We start from the raw sequence: 26,381 nt of genomic DNA, 5'->3' as shown, positions 1-26,381 counted from the left end.
GATGCACGCCAAGACCGTAGGATCCTACGCAGTGCCATAGGGGACCGCACCGCCACTTCCCAGCAAATTAGGGACACTGTTGCTCCTGGGGTATCGGCGAGGACCATTCGCAACCGTCTCCATGAAGCTGGGCTACGGTCCCGCACACCGTTAGGCCGTCTTCCGCTCACGCCCCAACATCGTGCAGCCCGCCTCCAGTGGTGTCGCGACAGGCGTGAATGGAGGGACGAATGGAGACGTGTCGTCTTCAGCGATGAGAGTCGCTTCTGCCTTGGTGCCAATGATGGTCGTATGCGTGTTTGGCGCCGTGCAGGTGAGCGCCACAATCAGGACTGCATACGACCGAGGCACACAGGGCCAACACCCGGCATCATGGTGTGGGGAGCGATCTCCTACACTGGCCGTACACCACTGGTGATCGTCGAGGGGACACTGAATAGTGCACGGTACATCCGAACCGTCATCGAACCCATCGTTCTACCATTCCTAGACCGGCAAGGGAACTTGCTGTTCCAACAGGACAATGCACGTCCGCATGTATCCCGTGCCACCCAACGTGCTCTAGAAGGTGTAAGTCAACTACCCTGGCCAGCAAGATCTCCGGATCTGTCCCCCATTGAGCATGTTTGGGACTGGATGAAGCGTCGTCTCGCGCGGTCTGCACGTCCAGCACGAACGCTGGTCCAACTGAGGCGCCAGGTGGAAATGGCATGGCAAGCCGTTCCACAGGACTACATCCAGCATCTCCACGATCGTCTCCATGGGAGAATAGCAGCCTGCATTGCTGCGAAAGGTGGATATACACTGTACTAGTGCCGACATTGTGCATGCTCTGTTGCCTGTGTCTATGTGCCTGTGGTTCTGTCAGTGTGATCATGTGATGTATCTGACCCCAGGAATGTGTCAATAAAGTTTCCCCTTCCTGGGACAATGAATTCACGGTGTTCTTATTTCAATTTCCAGGAGTATATATATATATATATATATATATATATATATATATATATATATATATATAGTGAATAGCAACGGTCGTACGACACTCCCCTGCGGCACACCTGAAAACACTCTTGCTTCAGAAGACTTCTCTCCATTGAGAATGACATGCTGCGTTCTGTTATCTAGGAACTCTTCAATCCAGTCGCACAATTGGTCTGATAGTCCATATGCTCTTACTTTGTTCATTAAACGACTGTGGGGAACTGTATCAAACGCCTTGCGGGAGTCAAGAGAAACGGCATCTACCTGGGAACCCGTGTCTATGGCCCTCTGAGTCTCGTGGACGAATAGTGCGAGCTGGGTTTCACACGAAAGCCTTTTTCGGAAGCCATGCTGATTCCTACAGAGTAGATTTCTAGTCTCCAGAAAGGTCATAATACTCGAACATAATACGTGTTCCAAAATTCTACAAAAAAAAAAAAAAAAAATGGTTCAAATGGCTCTGAGCAATATGGGACTTAACTTCTATGGTCATTAGTCCCCTAGAACTTAGAACTACTTAAACCTAACTAACCTGAGGACATCACACACGTCCATGCCCGAGGCAGGATTCGAACCTGCGACCGCAGCGGTCGCGCGGTTCCAGACTGTAGCGCCTTTAACCGCTTGGCCACCCCGGCCGGCGAAATTCTACAACTGATCGACATTTGAGATATAGGTCTATAGTTCTGCACATGTGTTCGATGTCCCTTCTTGAAAACGGGGATGACCTGTGCCCTTTTCCAATCTTTTCGAACGCTACGCTCTTCTAGAGACCTACGGTCCACCCCTGCAAGAAGGGGGGCAAGTTCCTTCGCGTACTCTGTGTAAAATCGAACTGGTATCCCATCAGGTCCAGCGGCCTTTCCTCTTTTGAGCGATTTTAATTGTTTTTCTATCCCTCTGTCATGTATTTCGATATCTACCACTTTGTCATCTGTGCGACAATCTAGAGAAGGAACTACAGTGCAGTCTTCCTCTGTGAAACAGCTTTGGAAGAAGACATTTAGTATTTCGGCCACACTTACAAACACCACACAACATACTTACGTAAATGTATGGAAAAAAAATACGTACCTGGTGCACTGTTTCATTATTTACATCAGAAACATTTGAGCAAAGCGAAGAGACCAGAGGTTCAACTAATGCTACAGGTGGTCAGGCAACGAAACGCGCAAATCATGCTTCCGAGTAAGAGTTCTGCGCATGTGCAGTAGAGTCAGTTTGAAAACGATTCCATTCGGCTTCGATAGCCTTAAGCCGTCGGCACACGGACCGTGCATCCGAACGTTGAGCGTGCCGAGTTTCTGACGTCATAGCGTGGAACAGCACGTTCGGGAGTCTCTCCGAATGTGCAGAGCACTATCTGGCATGTCAGATATTCTGAGCGTGCGTCTGAGCGTTGACCAATGAGAGAGCACAACGCCACCTACGCCGCAAGCACGCCGTCTCCCTTCAGTACAGAGTTCTGAGGTGCCATATTGGCATTCATTTCAAGCCTATAGGTGTATGTATATATGCCGTTTCTGAGCACCAGCAAATTGAGAATCACTGGAAAACCCATTGTTAACAGTGTGATTCGTTCCAATAAAATAATGAGAAACATCATATTCGTGGCAAAAGAATTACTGTAATTTGCGTATTGAGAGTAGGCTATTTGAAGGCAGCGACAAACTGAAGATGCACCCAAAACGTATTGTTCTTGGTACAATTTGTTATAATTAAATTTCAATTAGTAACATATCTACCATTATGGTTTTCAGCAAGGCGTAACACAATATGATTAGACGCATACAGTTTGATGTTGGTTTAGCGTAATGACGTCACGGTCCTGTACTCAGCTGTTAGTTGAGGCGGTGGTTCGCGCCCTTGACGCTACCAATTTTTTTCCCCCCTAACATTCGCGTTTTTATTAGGTTCTGATACTTTAATATTAGGTTAATATAAATATATACTATAATATTTGATGTTATGTAAATATAAGTTCACCTTTTTTTGAGGGGTGACTGTTTGATTGGCTTAATCTAGAGGACAGCTTGTGCTACTTACATAAAGATATTTTGCTCCTTTTTCTTTTACGCTTCGTAATTCACATGTTGCAAAGATTCTGCTACTGGGTAGGAACAGTGATCAAGCAAGACTGACCTTGGGGTTTCACTAAAATGTGGGAATGATGAAATAATGTTTATCTTATGCGGAGAAGTATTCCAAATTTGTAATGCACTGTTTGTAATGGAACTTTTATAAGCCTATGTCCTTATTGACTGGACATGGTACTTTCCTTTTCGTGGACGATGGAGTAAATGTGGGTTTAATAGAGCTAGCATGGGAATTTTAGGCACGCCTGTTGAGTAAACAGTGTGATTTACAAACTAGAAACATCCCTCAACTACCGCTGGAGTGCGTTGCGATCGCGTATACCACGTTGGGGCCCACGTACGGTATACACAAGTCGCATCGTTCCTGAGCGTAGCGTTCAGCAGCACGTTGAACTTGGCACGCTCAACGTTAACGTTCGACAGCACGGTCCGTGTGCCGACGGCTCTACTCGAATGAACCTGATGGCTTAACAATGTGGAGGGAGCTCCGTCAGACAGGCGCTCTCTGACCGCCGCCACAGGGTCTTTGTCTAGGCCATCTGGCCAGGATGAATGCTGCGGTCTACACGCCTTCCTTGGCCACCCCTGTCCCCCGCTGACAGCGGACACGGCCCGTAACTGCTGCTGGGACTGCATCCCAGCCCCCCCCCCCCCCCCAAACCGGCCAACGGTTCCGATGCAGGAAGTGAGTGCAGCGGCCACCCAGCAGTGTGTTTATAGGAGCCAGCGGACGTTCGCCTCAGCAAGTGTTATCTGTCACCGAGTAGACAAGCATTGTTTACAGGCGGCAGCCCCCGCTTTGGCTCTCTTAACAGCTTTGACGCTCCTTGTGTGCTCAAAGAAAAGGGAGCAAGATTAGGGTTCGACGTCTCGCAGCCGCAAGCGCTAGCATGATAACGGGTCACTTGAAACCTTCCTTCCGTGCCTCGCGAGAAAAACCCTCAAATGTCCAAGGAAACGCTTATGATTCATTATCTTCGATGAAAACCTCTCACTCCTTGCTTACTGCAAGAAATAACTCGGCGAGCACGGTCGCCTTCCCCCGACACCTGAAATATTCGGCGAAAACACGTCCCCCGCCGACACTTTGATTTCAAGAGCTCTAAAACCGCTCCACGAAATTGTTCAACATTTAGGCCTTCGAACCAATCAGAGTGAAGGGGCAGAATTCAAACACTTTCAATGGCCCATTCCATTTCTGACTAATAGAATTCAGTTGAAGCCGCTTCTGATCAGGACCCGTTGGCTTTTACAACTGCGTCCAGCACGAGCCGACAGAGGTTTACAGCAAATGGTGTGTTAAGGTGGCCAGACAGATAACTGCAAACTTGACAAGCAGGCATTGTTAAGCGTTTTGTGCGAGCATGTACGAATACTCTTCTACACAGTCCAAGCAAGCTCGCTCAAATATCAACCTGTGCTAGCAATACGTAGAGCTCGAAGGAAGATGATCTGCTACTCCGCAGCTCGTGGTCGTGCGGTAGCGTTCTCGCTTCCCGCCCCCGGGTTCGATTCCCGGCGGGGCTAGGGATTTTCTCTGCCTCGTGATGACTGGGTGTTGTGTGCTGTCCTTAGGTTAGTTAGGTTTAAGTAGTTCTAAGTTCTAGGGGACTTATGACCATAGATGTTAAGTCCCATAGTGCTCAGAGCCATTTGAACCATTTTGATTTGCTAGTTTCGGCTGGTTTTCCCTTTCCGGTACGAAAAAAAAGAATAGAAGAAGAAAAAACAAAGAGTCTGCTTTCAAGATGTATCCACATGACTATATGACTCATAGTTATTTCGGGGTAAACAGAACAATCTCTATCATGACACCAAATAATAAAAGAGCAACGCACGACGAAGGAATTAAAGAATGGAACGGATATCCTTAGATGTGATTTACATGTACAGAAAAACATATGATTACAATTTCACAAAAATGGGATGATTTATCCAAGACAAAGAGCTTCAAAAACTGAGCAACTCAGTAACGCGTTGGTCCACCTCTCGCCCTTATAAAAGCTATTATTCAATCGTGCCAAATTCTGTCCAATAGGGACATGAGATTGTGAATATCCCGTGATGGTTGGAGGCCCTGCCCATAATGCTCCAAACGTTCTCAACTGGGGAGAGATCAGATGAAATTGCTGCCCAAAGTAGGATTTGGAAAACACGAAAACAAGCAGTAGAAGCTTTGACCATGTGCGGCCGGGCATTATCTTGTTGAAATGTAAGCCCAGGACGGCTTGCCACGAAGGACAACAGACCAGGGCGTAGAATATCGTCGCCATACCGATATGCTGTAGGGGCTTCGTGGATGATAACCGAAGGAGGCCTGAAAAGAAATGGCACCCAAGACCATTACTCCCTGTTGTCGTGCCGTAGTGGTGGCGACAGTTAGGCTGACATCCCACTGCTGTTCGGGGCATCTCCAGAAACGTTTCGCCATTCCGAAGCAGGACTCGTCACAGAGGACAATTCTACTACACTCAATAAGATTCCAGGTTGAAGACATTTATCGAGACCCTGGACAGCGGGATACCAACCTGACCGTCGGCCGCCATACGGACCTACAGCCAGGAATGATGGTTTGGGGTGCCATTTCTTTTCATAGTGGGACCTCTTTGCTTGGCACCCGCGGCGCCTTTACAGCCCCGTTTTGATGCCCTCCGCGGCAAGGCACCCTGGGCTTACATTTCAGCAAGATAATGGCCGCCCCCATACGGCGAGAGTTTCTACTACTTCTCTTCGTGCTTGCCAAACTCTACCTTGGCCAGCTAGGCAAGCGGATCTCTTCCCAATTGAGAACCTTTGGAGTATTATGGGCAACGCCCTCCAACCATCACGGGATTCTGGCTATCTAACGTGCCCTACTGGACAGAATCTGGCACTATATCCCTCAGAACGACATCCAACTACTCTATCAATCAATGGCAAGACGAATAACTGCTTGCGTAAGGACCAGAGGTGGATCAACACGTTACTGACTTGCTTAATTTCATTCTTTTGAATAAATTATCCAGTTTTCCGAAACTGTCATCATTTCTTTGTCTGTATATGTACATCAAATCTCGCGATTTCCGTCCCATTGCCTTTGGGTGTTTTCACCTATACACATCTGTAATACGCGGTTGTTTATTTGAGTAATTTCGCTCGTCCTTCAATTTTTCCCGTACTGCAATCGATTCCAGGAGAATTTATCGGTTTAATAATGACAAGTTTCTTTAAGAATGGATGGTATTTTGTGAAAAGTTTAGCATATGCAACACTCCTCTTTGAATTGCCGTGATAGCCTTTCGATTTCATGTTGTGAAGGAGGGTTAAATGGTTCAAATGGCTCTGAGCACTATGGGACTTAACAGCTGAGGTCATCAGTCCCGTAGAACTTAGAACTACTTAAACCCAACTAACCTAAGGACATCACATACATCCATGCCCGAGGCAGGATTCGAACCTGCGACCGTAGCAGTCCCAGACTGAAGCGCCTAGAACCCCTCGGCCACTCTGGCCGGCTGTTGAAGGAGGGCTAGTTTTCGTATACACGAATAAACTTGTCCACCTTGATTTGCTTCAAGTTTCTCGAAATAAGAGCGCTAGGAAGGTTGCATTGGAACTAACCTTTGCTACGTATTTTAATACGCTTGCATGATTTAAAATCGATGAAGCGTCAAGCAGCTTAAACAGTCCTATATAATGCACAAAATTGCGCCACAGACAGTCAAGAATGCTTGCTCGTGCATGTTTGTCAGACTTGCAGTCATGTGTGTGGCCGCCTTTGCACACTGATGACAAGTCAGTCGTAGCCGAAAGTGAAGAGGAATCTAGTCGCAAGTTTATTGAAACGGAGGTACTGTTGCCCGACTGCTATAATACTGACACATACCGTACTAGAAGAGATACAAGGCGATGGAGTGGCAGTATACTGAGAGCCGCTATCAATCACAATTTGTTGTTAACTTGCTTATATATGGCAATGTCCTGACTGATTGACTGACTCATCAAGGCCCAGCCCAAACCGTTCAAGACAGAGTCTTGAACTTTGGAGAGAGTGTTGATCTTGTACTGTAGGCGTTGTTTAAGAAGGATTTTACGAAAGTGAAAGATTCTTCGAAAATAAATCATTATTAAAGAACCACTAAGCATTTTAAAGATACAACTACGAAAATTGGTATTTGACTTCTTGGTTGGATATAAAGAAATCTGCGTTAGGGGTTGAATGTTTCTATGGAAATATCACGACAAGAACGCAAAAGACATGATCAACGAAAACCTTGGACTCCACCTACCAGAACTGCTTTTTGGTCAGAAGTTCATTCGGAAAAGACCCTTGTACTATGGCTTTAATTAGCGTGTAAAGTTTAAAACGTGTTGCAGTTTGTAAACAACATAAAAATTCGATAAAAAAAGCAAATCTGTGCAAACCGTACAGTCTGCGTGAGCGAAACACCGGGCGCTACGCTAGTTATTTAATATTGCGACATATTTTGAAGTACGATCCCATCATCAGGCAAAAAAAAGGTAATATAAAAACATTTAACATGAAAATACATGGTTTTATCTTGGCAAGTATTCTGGTCTACTCTGTTAATCAGAAATTGCTGTATTCTTGTGTCGTATTGAGTTTCTTCCATTCGCTGTGGCTATCTGTTTACAAACTTGTGAAGAACACACAGAGTACGCTGCAAGAGGACAAATATCTATGATGCACAGAGAAGTTCAAAATACGTGCCTACATAGAAAACAAAGATCTGTGTGGTTTCATGTCAAATTTTTTGTACTTCTTTTTTGTGTTTGAAGGTAGGGCCGTAATTGAAAACATGTTGGAAACTGTAACGAGTAACGGTCCCTGAAAAACCTGTTTACTCACACTCTCTTTCTGAAAGGCAGCAATCGCCCGGGTACAAAATACGCGTCGCAAAGTAGATGACTGCAGACTTACCTTGCTGAAGAGGCACTGCTGCTCCACCACCAGACGCCTGGGCGTCACGACGCCCGCCGACGCCGCCGCCTCCAACACCGCCCGCACGCCGGACCTCACCAGGAAGGACGCCATTGTTGCAGGGAGTCACGAGTTCACCACCACACCTAACACGCGCGATACCTGTAGCGTCTGTGTCAGGACGCAACGCTGGAATGAAGCCTGGCCAGCGGACCCGCGCCGGCTAAGCTACCAACCCCGCCGCAGCCACCAGAGCGCATGCGCGATCAACACGCCGAGCGGCGGGAACCAGCGGAAGGGGGAGGGAAGCAGTACAGCGTCGTCTTATTATTGGGGGGCAAACGAATCAAACGCGTCAGCCCAGATCACAAGGGCATGAGTATCGATGCTTAACAATTCCAGCTTAATTTTTTGTGACTTCGGGTCAACGTCTCCTACGATACACGTTACATTCTTTTTCAAATGGCTCTGAGCACTATGGGACTGAACATCTGAGGTCATCAGTCCCCTAGAACTTAGAACTACTTAAACCTAACTAACCTAAGGACGTCACACACATCCATCCCCGAGGCAGGATTCGAACCTGCGACCGTAGCTTTCGCGCGGTTCCAGACTGTAGTGCCTAGAACCGCTCGGCCACTCTGGCCGGCTGAATGCGTGTATGTCTGGGACTCATAAACAAGATCAGATGTTATCGTATTGTTTATGTGAACTAAACACTATCCGCTGGCCGAAAAAGCTATTCTTTCATGTCAGTGACATGCTAGTTTTCAATTCTCTATATCTGTACAACAAATACTCAGGAAATAAAATTACTTTGATCGATTACAGAATGAACATTATAAAGGGCTTCCTTCCACCAATGGACGTTCCACGAAATGTGAGCAAGAAACATCACAAACAAACACACGTTGTGCAAAAGCGGGAAGCTACTGCAGGGAAGAAGCAACTTATGAGGAAGCGGTGTAAGAAGTGCGCGGAACAGGGCAAGCACCCTGATACACCATACGAGTGTACAACCTGCCCAGACAAACCTGGATACTGCTTGAACAGTTTTATAATTTCCCAGATTTTTGCGAAAGAATTTGTTGTGCTAAATTTGTTTTAATAGCACCGCAATTGAAGTGATGGGGGACACGAGAGAAGCCTCCACGTAGTGTATGTTTCGCTTACTAATTTCTACACATCCGGGCGTCCCCTGGGCGTCTATGATAAATGTAGACGGCTAATTCTCTCATACCAGGAGCAAACATACTACTAAACTGAAGACCTCTGTCAGAGACAATCTTAAAAATGCGCATTTGAAGTAAATATAATTTCAAACGAATCCAGTTTCCTGTTTTCCTTTTTTTCTTTCTTAAGAATTTGCGTTTGGAATCCAAATTTTTCCTGAATGCAGTGGATTTTTTGCTTGTTTGAACTGTATTTTTTGTTACATTATCAACAAATCACGAACATTTGAATGACGCCTGTGACCCCTGTAGGTGTCAGACAGCAAACAGACTTTAAAACATAACCACAGTACAGTCCACGCTTATTTGAAGTAATGCATCTAAGGTGTCATCATTAAGTCGGTATGCCCGCATCTCGTGGTCGTGCGGTAGCGTTCTCGCTTCCCACGCCCGGGTTCCCGGGTTCGATTCCCGGCGGGGTCAGGGATTTTCTCTGCCTCGTGATGGCTGGGCGTTGTGTGCTGTCCTTAGGTTAGTTAGGTTTAAGTAGTTCTAAGTTCTAGGGGACTGATGACCATAGATGTTAAGTCCCATAGTGCTCAGAGCCATTAAGTCGGTATAGAACATGATCCTACAGATCTTACAAGGCCTTGACGCCAGCCTGTAGCTCAGGTGTGCTTAGGAGCGTCGGTTACGAGCGGTAGCTGCCCTTTCGGAGTGTTACCGGCCCGCACTCACTCGCACATTGCCAGGTCGCACTGGAGACTTGTGCGCCTGCACCGATGCCGCAGCGAAAGTGTTAAAGGCCGATTCACACTGGACATCAATGGAACATAGCGGAACGGGACTTCTACATCTACATTTATACTCTACGAACCAATGTGAAGAGCCTGGCAGAAGCTACATCGCACCGTACCAGTTATTAGGGTCTATCCCATCCAATCCACGTACGAAGCGCGGGAAGAATGGTTGTTTTACATGCCTCTGTGGGTGCTGTAGTTAAGCTAATCTTGTGCTCACTGTCCCTACGGCAGCGAGGGGGTTATAGTACATACTCAGAGTCGTCATTTAAAGCTGGTCCTCGAAATATTGTAAACAGACTTTCTCGGGATAAGTTTCCGTCTACCCTCAAGACTCTGCCAGTTCAGCTCGTTCATCATTTCTGTCGCACTCTTCCGCACGTCGAACAAACCTTTGACCGTTTGTGTTGCCTTTCTCTGTATACGTTCAATATCCCGTGCTAGTCCTATTTGGTACGGGTCCCACACATTTGAGCAATATTCTAGAACCGGTCTCACGACTGATTTCTGAGCAATCTCTTTTGTAGACTGATTGTATTTCCATATTATTCCACCAATAAACCAGACTCTGCTACCTGCTTTATCCACGGACCCTATGCGGTCGTTCCATTGCATCTCTGTCCGCCCCCGGTAGCTGAGTGGTCAGCGCGTTGCCGGCACGGTAGCTCAGCGTGTTCCGTCAGAGGGGTAGCTGCCCTCTGTAATAAAAAAAACTGAGTTAATAGATCAACAACGAACTTAAAAGGGTGTCTTACGACGTCCGGCCCGATCAGATGCAACGAACGAAAAAACGAACAAAATTAAATTAAAAAAAAAAAGTGGTCAGCGCGACAGAATGTCAATCCTAAGGGCCCGGGTTCGGTTCCCGGATGGGTCGGAGATTTTTCTCCGCTCAGGGACTGGATGTCGTGTTGTCCTAATCATCATCATTTCATCCCCATCGACGCGCAGGTCGCCGAAGTGGCGACAGATCGAAAGACCTGCACCAGGCGAACGGTCTACCCGACGGGAGGCCCTAGCCACACGTCATTATTATTATTTATTGCATGTCCCTACTAAGAGTTCCACTCAGGTATTTCTATGAGTATAAAGATTCCTACTGTGTCTCACTGATATTATATTCATAGCATACTAAGCTTTTTTTTCCTTTTTGTGAAGTGCAGTGTTTTACATCTCTGAACATTTAAAGCAAGCTGCCAATTTTGCACCACTTTGAAATCTTGTCAAGGTATGACTGAATATTTGTAAGTCTTGTTCATACTGTACTTCGTTGTACATAACTGCGACACCTGCGAAAAAGCTGAGGTTACTGTTAATATTGTCCGCAAGAGCATTTAAAATACAAAATGAACAGCAAGGGATCCAAAACATTTCTCTGGGGTACACCCGGCGTTACTTCTACGAGCACACGCCGTTTAGCGTGGAGGAGGTCCTTCTGTTAGATGTATCTCATTATGTTTGTGCTAAGAATGTGTACTAAGATTTTACAACAAATAGCTGTCAAGGATATTGGACGGTAGTTATGTGGATCACTTCTGCTACCCTTCTTGTAAACAAGTGTGACCTATGCTTTCTTCTTTTTTTGTTCGAGGGATCTACGATAGATTATAGTTTACATAAGGGCTAACTCAGCTGCAAATTAGGTGTAGAATTTGATAGGGATTCCATCAGGCACTGATGCTTTATTGTACAAGGTGTACAATTTTGCTTCCGCCGTTTGCCGATAGGTGGTGACAACTGTAAGTAGTGGTCGAAAGAAACAGATCGCAGATGTCAGGCAGTTAGCTTGGACCTCGGTCAACATAATCTAATTCAAACATTAGTCGATTTGTGTCTGCAACATAAAGTTGCTCTTGATTGAAAACGTCGGTTTACGAGCCTAATTATCGTTATTTGCGGGAGGTGTTTCTGTTTTGTTTCAGTATGAAGAAAACAGCGTCTGAGTCTCATCGAATGCTCTCAAGTACGTATGGTAAGGACGCTATTGGTGAAAGAACGTGTCGTGAGTGGTTTTAACGCTTCAAGAAGGGTGATTTTGACGTCGTAGACCGGCATAGTGGTGGAAGAGAGAATGTTTTCGAAGATGCAGAATTGGGGACATTGCTGACTGAAGACTCGCGTCAAGCTCAAGAAGAATTGGCACGATTAGTGGGAGTGACACAGCAAGCCATTTAGAAACGACTCAAGGCTATGGCCATGATTCAGAAAGAAGGAACTTGGGTCCCGTGTGAGCTAAAAGCAAGAGACGTTGAACGGCGTTTGTGTGTTTGTGAACAGTTGCTTCAGAGGCCAAAACGGAAGGGATTTCTGCATCGCACTGTGATCGGGGATGAAAAATGGGTTCATTACGATAACCCTAAACGCAAAAAATCATGGGGATATCCCGGCCATTCTTCCACGTCGACGGTGAAACCCAATATTCACGGCTCCAAGTTCATACTCTGCATTTGGTGGGACCAGCTCGGCGTCGTGTACTATGTGGTGTTAAAACCAAGTGAAACGATCACAGGTGCTCGTTATCGAACGCAATTAATGCGTCTGAGCAGAGCATTAAAAGACAAAAGGCCACAATACAGCGAGAGGCACGATAAAGTGATTTTGCAGCACGACAATGCTCGACCCCACGTTGCAAAAGTGGTCAGAACGTACTTGGAAACGCTAAAATGGGAAGTCCTACCCCACCCGCCTTATTCTCCAGACATTGCTCCCTCTGACTATCACCTGTTTAGATCAATGGCGCATGGCTTGGCTGACCACCACTTCCGATCATGAAGAAGTCACAAATTGAATCGATTCGTGGATCGCTTCAAAAGAAGAACAATTTTCCGACGCGGGATTCGTACTCTGCCCGAAAGATGGGAGAAAGTAGTGTCCAGCGATGGAAAATACATGTGTAACCAATTTGTTTCATTAAAGCCTCAAATGTTGGGGAAAAAACGGCGGAAGCAAAGTTGTACGCCATGTATTTTAATCATTTCAGCTATTTCTCAACGCCATTGAGACTAATATCTATTTCACTCTTGTTTTTAGTGGTGTGAGAATTAAAATGGGGAGATACTCTTGAGTTTATCTTTGTAAAGATACAGTCGGAAACAGAGTTAAGCATTTCTGCTTTCGCTTTGTCACTCTCAATTTCAGTTTCTTCCTTGTCCATGAGTGGGTGATGCTAACTTTGGTGCCACTAACAGCCGTTGCATACGTCTAGTATTTCTTTGGGTTTTGTGAAAGACCTTTCGAGAATATTCTGTTACGGTAGTCACTGAAGGGTTCACGCATTTTTCTCTTGACTGCCAAACGCGTTTCATTCGGCATCTGTCTATCTATAGCCGAGTGATTTGTTTTATACCTATTATGCAGTAGTCTCTGTTTCGTAGAAGTTTCTTTACAGTGACTGCTTACCATGGACGATCTGTCCCGCCCTGAACTGTTCTAAGAGGTACATATCTATGTAGTGCATGTTCAACTATTGTTTCGACTATTCTTTTAAACTTGAGCCATAGTTTTTCTACAAGTTCCTTGCCTAAGCCAAAAGTTTCAAGTTCCTCATTGAGATATGACGTTGCTGCTTCTATATCTAGTTTGCTGAACTTATAACTTTTGCTCGTTTTAGTAGCCTTTTGTACTTTGGTATTCATTCTTGCAATAACTGCATCAGGGTCACTGATACCAGTTCTATATGAACTTCCTCAAAGAGATCAGGTCTGTTGCCCTCAGATCTAATATATTTATATCATGAGTGGGGTTCTGATCTATTTGTTCTAGATAGTTTTCAGAGAGGGCATTTAGTAATTTTTCACAGGATGTCTTGTCACGCCCACGACTAACTGTAATTATCCCAGTTGGTTTTTGGAGGATTAAAGTCTCCTCAGTAATGACAGTACAAGCGAAATAAGGCTTTCTCTGAAGTTTTCGGTTACATTAGGAGGTGAGTGGTGTTGTCAGTAGGACCCTATGGTAATTTTATGACCACACTTTATACTGTATCTTACTCAAACAATCTCACATGCAGCTTTCTACTTCTACATCTACATCGATACTCTGCAAATCACATTTAAGTGCCTGGCAGAGGGTTCATCGAACCACCTTCACAATTCTCTATTATTCCAATCTCGTATAGCGCGCGGAAAGAATGAACACCTTTATCTTTCCGTACGAGCTCTGATTTCCCATATTTTATCGTGGTGATCGTTCCGCCCTATGTAGGTCGGTGTCAACGAAATATTTTCGCATTCGGAGGAGAAAGTTGGTGATTGGAATTTAGTGAGAAGATTCCGTCGCAACGAAAAACGCATTTCTTTTAATGATTTCCAGCCCAAATCCTGTATCATTTCTGTGACACTCTCTCCTATATTTCGCGATAATACAAAACGTGCTGCCTGTCTTTGAACTTTTTCAATGTACTCCGTCAGTCCTAACTGGTAAGGATCCCACACCGCGGAGCAGTATTCTAAAAGAGGACGGACAAGCGTAGTGTAGGCAGTCTCCTCAGTAGGTCTGTTACATTTTCTAAGTACCCCGCCAATAAAACGCAGCCTTCCCCACAACATTTTCCGTGTGTTCTTTACAATTTAAGTTGTTCGTAATTGTAACACCTAGGTATTTGGTTGAATTTACTGCTTTTAGATTAGACTGATTTATCGTGTAACCGAAGTTTAACGAGTTCCTTTTAATACTCATGTGGATGACCTCACATTTTTCGTTATATAGGGTCAACGGCCACTTTTCGCACCATTCATATATTTTTTCTAAATCGTTTTGCAGTTTGTTTTGATCTTCTGATGACTTTATTAGTCGATAAACGACAGCGTCATCTGCAAATAACTGAAGACGGCTGCTCAGATTGTCTCCCAAATCGTTTATATAGATAAGAAACAGCAAAGGGCCTATAACACTAACTCGGGGAACTCCTGAAATCATTTGTTTTATTCGATGACTTTCCGTCAATAACTACGAACTGTGACCTCTTTGACAGGAAATCTCAAATCCAGTCACATAACTGAGACGATATTCCATAAGAACGCAATTGTACTACGAGCCGCTTGTGTGGCACAGTGTCAAAAGCTTTCCGGAATTCCAGGAAGACGGAATCGATCTGAAATCCCTTGTCAATAGCACTCAGCACTTCATGTGAATAAAGAGCTAGTTGTGTTTCACAGGAACAATGTTTTCTAAACCCATGTTGACTGTGTGTCAATAGACCGTTTCCTTGGAGGTAATTCATAATGTTCGAACACAATATGTGTTCTAAAATCCTGCTACATATCGACGTTAACGACATGGGCCTGTAATTTGATGGATTACTCCTACTGCCTTTCTTGAATATTGGTGTGACCTGTGCAACTTTCGTCTTTGGGTACGGATCTTTCGTCGAGCGAACGGTTGTAAATGATTGTTAAGTATAGAGCTAATGCATCAGCATACTCCGAAAAGAACCTAATTGGTATACAGTCTGGACCAGAAGACTTGCTTTTATTAAGTGATTTGAGTTGCTTCAGTACTCCGAGGATATTTACTTCCACGTTACTCACGTTGGCAGCTGTTCTCGATTAGAATTCTGGAATATTTACTTCGTCTTCTTTTGTGAAGGCATTTCGGAAGGCTGTGTTTAGTAAATCTGCTTTGGCAGTACTGTCTTCGATAGTAAATGTAGTGCTACAACGATGAAAATTAATATTACGATGGCAAACCTTATTTTCATGATTTAAAGAAGTATTCATGATATTAAAAATGTAATTATAATTTTATTATTTTCATTTTTGTGCTCAGTATATCAAAGGCTTTCTAGTGCACGGAATAAATTAGTATTGTTTGTACTACGAAACTATATATGATCGTTAAGGGTTAAGCATGTAATAATTCGATGTAAGACATTTTTGTTGAGTCTGAATTTTGTTTTCGTACTGGTCGGTAGAGAAGGAAAAGTTCCTTAATCGATGTGAAGGTAGAAAGGCTGTAAAAAGAACAGGGAGAGAAGGTAAATACAAGTTATTCAAAACAAATATCTCCCAAGTGTAACGTCTTGTCATTTCCTTTAACTAAAAATTGCAAGGTCTAATCTGAGCGTGTCCAGAATAACAGCGAAGAACATTTATGTTATCATATATTTTCTTCGTTTGACCACGGTTGTGATTCGCATGTTTCTTTTTGTTACGCGACGTTTTATGAATATTTTCATTATACGCGCAAAAGTGCACACAGCTTTAATCGAACCTGCGTCTTTCGGAAACGCTAACTTTTAATCAGTACAATTACGCGAATACCGTCTAAATCGCAACCGTGATCGCAAAAGTGGTTCCTGGACCAAATAATTCTTATAAAATGTGTATTTTCCAAAGCGAGCAGCACTGCACATCGCTGACTCGCAACAATCGAAAGAGTAAAATCAATGCTTAAATAAAATTGACACCTTTTAATAATATTATTATCCCATTAAATAAATAAATAGCACTTCAGTGGCTATACAATCAATAAAAAGAGGGGGCAATTCAGATAGTATCTCCATTGGTATCGCGCAGAGAAGGCATTGATTGTTTCTTGCCGCTAACATGCTTCGCATACGACCAGAGTCTCTTTGGATTTTCTGCCAGGTTTCGAAAGTTTCGTTGTGGAAACTGTTATAGGCGTCTCGCATTGAATTCCGCGCTAAGTTTCGAGCTTTTGTAAAGGATCGCCAATCTTGGGGATTTTGCGTCTGTTTAAATTTGGCATGTTTGTTTCGTTGTTTCTGCAACAGTTTTGTGTACCAAGGAGGATCAGCTCCATCGTTTGTTAGTTTTTTGGTATAAACCTGCCGATACTATTTCCTCGAATTTAAGCCACATCTGGTCTACACTTAATAATATAAGTTGGAATGAGTGAAAATTGTCTCTCAGGAAGACTTCAAGTGAATTTTTATCTGCTTTTTTTGAATAGGTATATTTTTTCGCTTATTTTTCGAGTAATTGGTGATTACAATATTCAACCTCGCTACGACAACCCTGTGTTCACTAATCCCTTTATCGGTTTTGATGCTGGTTATTAACCCAGGTTTATTTGTTGCTAAGAGGTCAAGTGTGTTTTCACAACCGTTTACTATTCGCGTGGGCTCATGAACTAACTGCTCGAAATAACTTTCAGAGAATGCGTTTAGCACAATTTTTATCTCGTTTGATTTGAGTTTCTTTCCCGCATCTCGTGGTCGTGCGGTAGCGTTCTCGCTTCCCAAGCCCGGGTTCCCGGGTTCGATTCCCGGCGGGGTCAGGGATTTTCTCTGCCTCGTGATGGCTGGGTGTTGTGTGCTGTCCTTAGGTTAGTTAGGTTTAAGTAGTTCTAAATTCTAGGGGACTGATGACCATAGATGTTAAGTCCCATAGTGCTCAGAGCCATTTGAACCATTTTTTTGAGTTTCTTGTCTACTGAGACAAATATTCCATTACTCATATCCATATCCTTTCGGTATACGCTTAAATTTTCTCTGAAGATCTCACTACCATCAACTTCAGACTTTAACGAGCTTTCTGGGCCTAGTGTTATGTGAGCTACAGTGCTTTTTATGGGCCCTTCAAACTCTGGCACTGTTGCGAATGCTCCGACAGTTATCCGCTATTCACCTATGGAAGGCATTTCTTTGGATCTTATCCTGACGCTTCTGGGATTCTTGCAGCTATCGTTATATGGATTGGATTGGATGGAAACTCACCTAACTAAAAAAAAAAAAAAAAAAAAAAACAGTGCATCCCAGCCCAGACACAGTTAGCTACTTGGGTGCTGCCTCTGATGTGTAGTGCACACCTGACCCATTTGGGGGGGGGGGGGGGAAGGGGGAGCTACAACTATCAACCCTATGGCGAAGATCTATGAAGTCACAGCGTAGCTTGTGACAGATCCCTCGGGGTCTCTGGCCCAAGCTTTCCACTCTACTCAGAACCAGGGCGACTCCATATCTGTTCTGGGAACAATGGAGTACCATCAAATGGAGGTACTAGATGCAGCGTCAACACAACATCACTTCCCGTTGTCCAGTACCGAATGGTGAAAGTGAGATGACGAAATGGCCACATTCATACGCAAAGCCGCAATATAGTATCTTTGAGCAACTAGCAATGATAACGTATATTAATGGCCAAAGGAAAACTCATAATGATCGCTCGTGACACATTTTGTATAGTAAACTGTTGAGAAGCGAAATATTACCCAAAGATTTCAAAACATCCATATTAATTTGTGGTAGCTCGGGTTTTCTCGGGATAATTAATTACTCGTGTGCTTCGGGGTGTTCAGCCAAGTTTTTGTTTTCTTTTTATTCACAGTATTTCGGACACCGCCGTAGTCACCTTCTTCAGGTGCTACGAGTATTTTGCCAGTGAGGCAGCGAGTGCACATTAACAGTAAAACTCGCAGCTCCTCAAGAATATGATTGCGTCGGTGTCGGAAATATTGTGCAGACAATGGAAACAACTTGGCTGAATACCCGGAAACACACCATTAATCGACATTTACTTGCTGGGAAAAATATATACACTGGCGTCCAAAAATAAAACAACAAACTGCTATTTCCCCGTCCTGTATCTAATTCACGACATAATAATACAGACTGTCAACAGATATCGTCCCGATCGTGTTCTGCGTGGAAGATGGGATTCCGATCAAGGGACAACCACGCCAGCAATGATGTCAGGTCACTTTTCAAGCAGGGTAGTGTTTGCAGGGTAGTCCCACATTCACATTCGCTGTGTACACAGTCACAGACGGTGTATCGTGGCATACAGAAGATGCCTACAGACTCTGCTGTGGAGGGCCGTAGGAAGAATGGAAGCAGGACAGTCGCTATCTGATGTGGCCCTTGGCTTAATGTGGGTCGTTCTGTTGTTTCTCGGATAAGGCAACAGTTTCTAGAGACTGCAACTGTATCCCGGAGACCAGGACAGGGCCGACAACGTCTGACATCAGAACGAGTGGATCTTTGTTTGGGTGTAAGGACACGACATTAGCGCCTACTACTGCATGTGAGCTCGCAGCATCCCCTCGACGTGCTGTATCGAGGAAAACAGTGTCCAGAAGGCTTCAGCAGGATGACAAGTCTTCACAGAAGGGAACGTCTAAAGTGGAACGGTCAACATGGCACCTGAACGATCGAACGGTGCGCCAATGTTCTTTTCACAGATGAGTCCCGATTTGGTCTGAAGAGTGATTCTCAATGGACTCGCATCTGGAGGACACATGGAAAACGATTTCGGGACCCAAACATTGTGGAAAGAGACCGATATCAAGGAGAATCTCTAATGGCGTGGGCAGGGATTATGCTGACCACTCAAATACCTCTTCAGGAAATTATACAGTTGAGTCGGCAAGATTTCACTGCTTTCAGGTACCGTGAGGAGATCTTGGGATCTCATGCACTGTTGTTGTGAGGTGCTGTGCGCCCAGACTCCGTGTTAATGGACGATAATGCTCGACGACCTCATAGAGCACAGGTGGTCGATGTTTTTTTTTCTTTTTTTTCTTAACAGAAGATATTGCACGCTTGACGTGGCCTGTTCACTCTCTCGATTTGAATCCCATAGAGCACGTTTGGGATGCACTAGAGAGACGGGTTGCATCATGTCAGCATCCACCAACCACTTTCCAAGACTTGTGAGCAGCTCTGCGGTAATAATGGCCGTAATTGCCTCAACATGAGATTGATGACGTTATTCACAGCATGTCCCATCGTTGCCAGGCCTGTATTGATGCCAGAGGTGGTCACACCCCATGCTGAGCACATTAACCAGTTGTGTGAGCAAATCCTGTAAGTTGAGGGGGGGGGGGGGGGGGGACCGAAGATCATTTTTGTCTACCGTTATGCATGTTGCAGTTGACTACGTTGTGTATTCTTTACGTTCTTTCTACTTTACTCTCACCTTTTTTATACTGTTCTGTGGCAAAATAAACGCGACCTTGCAAAATTTCAGTTTGTTGCTTTAATTTTGCACACCAGTGTGTTAGGATGTGATGTGCGTAGTGTAAGACCTTCAGTACACACACCATCAGATTATTTGACTTGTTGATCCAACGAAGTAGGCGAGTGTCAACAATATGTCTCGTGGTCTTATCGTGGCATGTCTATCTTCTGCCGTTAGGTCAGATGATAGAAATGCCACTTGCATGCTTAGAGTAGCAGATTGACAGTGACCAACTTTAAACAGAACTTGATTAATTTTCACACACATTTATTAAAATAATAACAAGCATAAAAATTACTTAACTTGGTTCTGGATGCTATTTACAATTGACAATCTGAAGTTCCTTTGGTATTGGTACGTTAATCTTATTCTCACATATATCTCTGATACTTGACAAGAGTGTCTATACATTTATCTTCATGGTTATGTACAGGAATATGGTAATCTTATTAGGCGCAGACTGAAACTTGACTATAGACTGGTACAGACAAATGTAGAACTCGTACAGACTGGTACAGACTAATGCAGACTGGTACAAACTGGTGCAGACAAATGCACACTGACTAATCGGAGGTCTGTACACTCATTATAATACCTCGCGCGTTCATGTATCACTGCGCAAGTGTGATCCGCGAGGAGAAAAGGTTCTACGTTAGCAGCAATCTCATTGGCTGCATTACATATTAATACGCAGATCGGCAGAAGCAGAATTTGGTCCGTCTCTATGGCAGCGCCATCTCGTAGTGCGGAGACGGACGAGTGCTGCGCCTGTGCTGTTGTGCTTAGCGGGGCGCGCTCTAGAGGGAAAGTTGTGTACGCGCTGACTACGCGGAACTATGTACACAACAAGGGACAGTCAAACGAAAACCGAACATCCTCACTAACACACGAGACGATCAGTTCCTTTTGGGAGAACGCAGTCAGCCTCTGACTCATCCCATAACTGCACCACTCTTGCACTTCCTCTTATGACTGAAATCGACGTCCATGCGTCTCTTTCTTCGGGTCGCCAAAGATATAAACATCACCCTGTGAAAGATCCAGGCTGTAAGGAGGAAGTATGGAGTGTTCCCTAACCAAATCGGTGAGGTGTAGTCTTCGTCCAATTGGCAGCATGGGGGCAGGTGTTATAGCACAACAGGATAAATCCGACCGACAGCAGCCAACTGCATTCTACCAAACAGGAATTGATCGTATTGTCTCCCAGTGAATAAATGTCTTAACGTGTGTGGTGATTATTTCTGAACGGAACCATTCCGTGGTTCCATTATGGCGGGTATTCGATTTTCATTTGACTGCCCTTCAATTTTTTTCTTTCATTCTCAGTACCTGATACCAGATTAGCTGAAAAACAACTGTATTTTTCTCCTTCAGTAAAGCTGATTATACCATTGTTAAAAAAATGTTATTTACTGAAAATTATGTGATCAATTTATGTTCTTATTTAGGCAAACGGTAGGCATTTTATTTGACCAGCTATTGTAAAACTTCAGTCATTTTTCGCTTTCATGTAACTGGCCTCTTTTGTGGAAGTACACTCACTGAGAAAATAACCGACTCATCTTGAAACTTTTGAAATGTGTCAAGAAAACGAAGTAAATAATAAAATGCAAGGTAAAGATACACAAGTGCACAAAATCCACGGCTACAAAGTGTGTGAGCACGGCGGCAATAGCCTAACTTCTTGTGTTAGCAAACGACACACTGTCACGTCTCCCTCCGTGTGAATGGTCCTACTTGAAATGTGTTGTGGAATGTTTTCACGCACCATTGATAATCAGTGTGAGTACCGCCACTTGAAATCCACTGTGGAATTTCAAATGGTTCAAATGGCTCTAAGCACTATGGGACTTAACATCTGAGGTCATCAGTCCCCTAGACTTAGAACTACTTAAACCTGACTAACCTAAGGAGTTATTGATTGGCGACTCCATGGAGTGCTGTGTGCGCAACGACCATGTATGTTAAATTAAAAAGGAAGGTCAGCGTTGGTCGTAATATTGATGTTTTATTAATAGCAGAATCGATTTTCGATCACGTAGTGATCACCTTTGGTGATGTACACATTAAACTCAGACACTGGTGTCAAGTTATCAATAACCAAAACTAAGATGCAATCACAATAACTCAAATTGTTATCGATCTACTTGCAGATGTCCCCCAAGTCAGAGAGACATCCAGTAATACCTTCGGGCAGAGATACACAAATGAAAAGCGTAGTGGCAAATTGGAGAGCGGAGTCATGCTGAACTCATTTGAGCACGGAACGGTAGAACCAGACACATGGCGGAGCCTTTCAGCCTGCAGGTGTGGCGAAAGTTCGTAGTGGTGTAAAAAGTCCAGTCCAATCACAGGATCATCTAAGTTGGCAATGTGGAACGTCCAAGGAAAGGCTGCGACCAGTGATACGCGAAGCGATATCTTGATGGTGCCTAGGACCGCAATAGGAGAATGATTTGTGGCTATCAAAGTGAGGTTAGCAGGAGAAAGCATGTTGCCCACTAGCTTGGCCAGGATAATGCTGACATCAGCGATGGTGTCGACTAGAAAGCGAATGCCCGGTGACAGGTCCATGACGTAGAGGCGTCGCACCGCTGGAGCAAGTGGTGCGGTGTCGAAAGGTAGGTGCCGTCGACCATCATGGTGGGACATCGCACCTAAATGCACCCACTATACTCATTTGGGTACGCACAGGGTGCACAGCAGTTGCGAGCAGCATCCCCGTAGATTCTATGGTACCAGCATAGTGGGTAAGTTTGGAGGCAAGTTGGTACACGAGAGGGCGGTGGACATAGCTGACTGCGTCATTGCCTGAGACCGCTTGGGCTGCTGCTCAGGTGAGGTCAGCTGCTGTCTGGAGGTTGCAGGCAGTACCTCCTGTAGGCCATCAGGAGGCAGCTCCTGATGGGCCGCTGACCTGCTGAAGCATGTGCACTGACCCCTACCAGCAGTGCACGGAACTGAAGGTACAGGCATGCCAATTGAAGGTGAAGGCAATGTCGTCCGTGACAGACGGTGTCAGTGCCAAATGATTGTGTATGCCTGTCGGCCATGCATAGACGAACATCGAGAGGGTCCGCTACATGAGATAGTAGGAGAACTTGTAGATCCGACGGAAGATTGACCATTCACAAGGTACATAGCGTGGCATTTGGTAGAGCTTGGTCATCAATTGATGCACAAAGGCACAGCCAAAGCTGCGAAGATGTGCGGTTGTCGAGGTGCTAGTCATGGATGATGTGGTGGATAGCCTCTGCTGGAGGGCGAGAAAGGCATTCAATGAGTAATGCTTTTGCCGTTAAATACTTAGGTGAGGCGGGCGGTGAGAGGAGCAGATGTCTGATTGAGCATGATGTCTGAACGAGCATGGAGGTGGCTCACCAGGCAGACAAAACATGTGTCATCATCCGAAATCCTGCCAATATCCAGTGGATGATCCACCAATGTGAACCAAGTCTTAGGGTTGTCCTTTTGCAACACAGGAAGCTTAGGAAATCTGCCGGCTAATACATGTTGATGCAGTACAGGGAGGCAAAGATCTGAATGAGTGGTGTAGGAAGCCCCTGACACCGGGAGTGCAGTAGCGGTGGACGATGCGTCACTTGAGGTCTGCGTGGGGGGGGGGGGGGGGGCACAGGCAGCACACGATGTGGAGTGAGCTGGTGCAACCAATGGCACAATGTGTCCCAACTGCAGGCCCAGAGGCAGGTGTGGCACGAGCGTAATGCCAGTAACTAGCACAGATGAAATGGCCACTGCCGTTACGAGAGCAGGCGGAAAGCAAGTGTGGTGTGACCACGGAGCGGTGGTTGCAGAAACCAGCGTGGTATCGCCGAGGCGGTGTGCGGTGGTGCAATGATGTCAGGCATTATAAGAATGTGCAACCCCGTGTACATGAACGTTCGAATTACAGTTTTCGAACTTCATCGGTGCATGAAACCAACCTGGAGGCGACTGTTTAGCTGAGGCGTGAAACACAACATCCTTCACACAATTATCATTCACAATGTAATTAAGTGGCATGCACTGTCCGTGCAGCAGACATTGCTGCATAGCAGCATTTTACGGTGTCCATGTTGGGCCGGTAATGGTTAGGTGGCCTCCGGCATGGCTGGGACCAGATAATTGTTCACTTTTAACCAAATGTACATCGGGAACACTAGTAAAAACGCAAGCACAGTTAATATGGTGCGAGGCACTGCCCCAAAACGACACTGGTAGATCCATTGTTCTGAGGATAATGTGGTCTGGTACACGAAGTTCGTTATGACGAAAAGAAGCACAAAATAATTTCAGAACACACGATGACGATGTCGGGGTCACCACTGTGGGTATTACGTGGCTTAGAACCGTAATAACACACTTTTGCAGTCAAATGAACATTTATTTTAGCACTGAACAAAGCGAATACAAGAGAAGCTGTAGAACATGGCGCGCAGCGAGAGACAGGCAAAGTTAACAAAAAGGAAAGTCAAAGAACATCAGTTCAAAGACATGACACTTCATGCCAGAGGAGCCACAGGCACTTACCTTGTCCCGTAACAGTTTTGCACGAAATCTAGTGATCTGCACATTCTGATACTCTGCAAACTTTTTCTAGACATGAATAACTGCACTTAATTCTACCACTTTAGTGTCAAAGCAGGTCAATGTTGAAAATGGCTCTGAGCACTATGGGACTTAACATCTGAGGTCATCAGTCCCCTAGAACTTAGAACTACTTAAACCTAACTAACCTAACGACATCACACACATCCAAGCCCCTGTGCAGGATTCGAACCTGCGACTGTAGCGGTCACGCGGTTCCAGACTGAAGCGCCTAGAACCGCTCGGTGTTGATGATTCAGATGAATCTGGCATTGATATATGAAGAGTTGAACTGGCTGCTTCTGTGCCATAGGAGTGTTTTACAGCTTTAGACGGAATGTCGAACCTATGTGTCAGTTTCTTCTTCATCGTCAGCTGAAGTGGCTTATTTGGAATATCCCTAATGTGGTTAACTGCATTTTTGTCTGCAGTCATGAACTGGTTTTGTTCGACGTGTACCGGACGAAACATTATTATGAAGGTAAACAGGTTGTTTTTTCGTAAGATCTTCTCTTCTGCTATTCAATAGCGGTTTTCTGCTCCTAAAACGAAACATTAATCATCAATATTCATGTAGTTTGCAAGCGGATCCTGATGATACAGTTTAGTAACATTGATGGTATATACCTCTCAGTATCCTTATGAAATCTAAAAAAGACAGATGTGGTATCTACTTCTTGTTGTTGCTGCAATTTGTTGTGCTACGCTACGCTTCCATTTCAAAAAGCCGTTATACAAACCAAAGTAAACAACTGCTATTCGTGTTCACGATTGCGCCGATCTCAACAGTTTAACTCACTGGTCGCTTGGACCAGTAGGCAACAAGATCGAGGCGAAGTATTGTGACTGTTATATTAGACTGTGGTTTTACAGTAAACTATGCAACATCTGATCCCAAGAGTGGTGTTACGTACGACACAGAGATCAACGCACAGAATTTTTTTTAATTTAATTTTGTAATTCTTGTAATAAATTTGAAAGAGATGAGAAATATTTTCTGTTGACTACAGTTCTACTAGTTAAAATACAACTGCTGTATTTCTGTAAGTGTAAAACGTAGTGCCTCCGCATTAATGACACTTGAAACAAAAACTTTCGTACTGGCACTTAGAAACATCAGTTTCCTGGTATGGCACTTAGGACGTTCTTAATTATTTATTTTCAAGTCTGTCTCATTTTCATTTTTTTAAGTACAAGTAAGTTATTCACAAAGAGAGATTCGTTGTTTTCTGCTTCTCTGATAAATTTAAGATCTGGCCTTAACATCCTTTCAGTTTCCGTTTTTCATACGTACAGGCTATCCATAATTAAAGTTCAAGTTTCAAAACGCTGTAGAAAGGGAACCACTGATCAGAATGACGTAAAATTTGAACAGCATATTATTGACGCAAGGGGTAAAGCCATCGAAGAAAAAAATTAAACGAAAATTTTACCAATTGATGGCGCTGTAGGCTTCTTAATGTAAATGGGATACGCTACAAATGACTAATGAATCGCAATACAACGACTATGGTTTGAGCTGCACATTACACGATCCGTGTTCTTCAATCTGCATGACTGCAAAAGGTCGGCAGTAAACAGTTGTAGCATTGTTAGCCAGGTAAGCCCATCCACAACGGCAAGGTCGTGCCACATCGGATGGGGAAAATCGAATTTTAATTGTCCTGGGGCCAAAAACTGCATAAAAACCAAAATGACACCGGTTTATAATTATTATGAGGCTGGTGCAGAGATGTTAACTATGCTGTTCACCGTTTCGTGCCACAAGTTCAAATCGAGAAACAGCATGTTCCGCAACAGATCGGAGTGTTTCGGGGTCACTTTCAGCATGCGATGCGCAATGTGTGCCTTCAGTTCGGCTCCGTTTGTAACTGAAGCGCTGAACACATCTTCCAGACAACCCC

At 44.5% G+C, this 26,381-nt stretch overlaps 1 protein-coding gene across 1 annotated transcript in view; it reads right to left on the bottom strand.

Annotated features, from left to right (window-relative positions):
- Positions 1 to 8,172, bottom strand: part of LOC126418937 (sarcoplasmic calcium-binding protein) — a 174,027-nt gene extending 165,855 nt beyond the window's left edge. Inside the window, exon 1 of the mRNA XM_050085973.1 lies at positions 7,999 to 8,172. Coding sequence (XP_049941930.1) covers positions 7,999 to 8,112 — 114 coding nt within the window. The 5' untranslated portion in view covers positions 8,113 to 8,172. The remainder of the gene's footprint in view (positions 1 to 7,998) is intronic.
- Positions 8,173 to 26,381: the final 18,209 nt, after the last annotated feature.

The sequence above is a fragment of the Schistocerca serialis genome, chromosome 9 (genome assembly GCF_023864345.2).
Source record: "Schistocerca serialis cubense isolate TAMUIC-IGC-003099 chromosome 9, iqSchSeri2.2, whole genome shotgun sequence".
Taxonomy (NCBI): Eukaryota; Metazoa; Arthropoda; class Insecta; order Orthoptera; family Acrididae; genus Schistocerca; species Schistocerca serialis.
The sequence above is the reverse complement of the archived record's forward strand: the minus strand, read 5'-3'. Positions and strand labels throughout refer to the sequence as shown.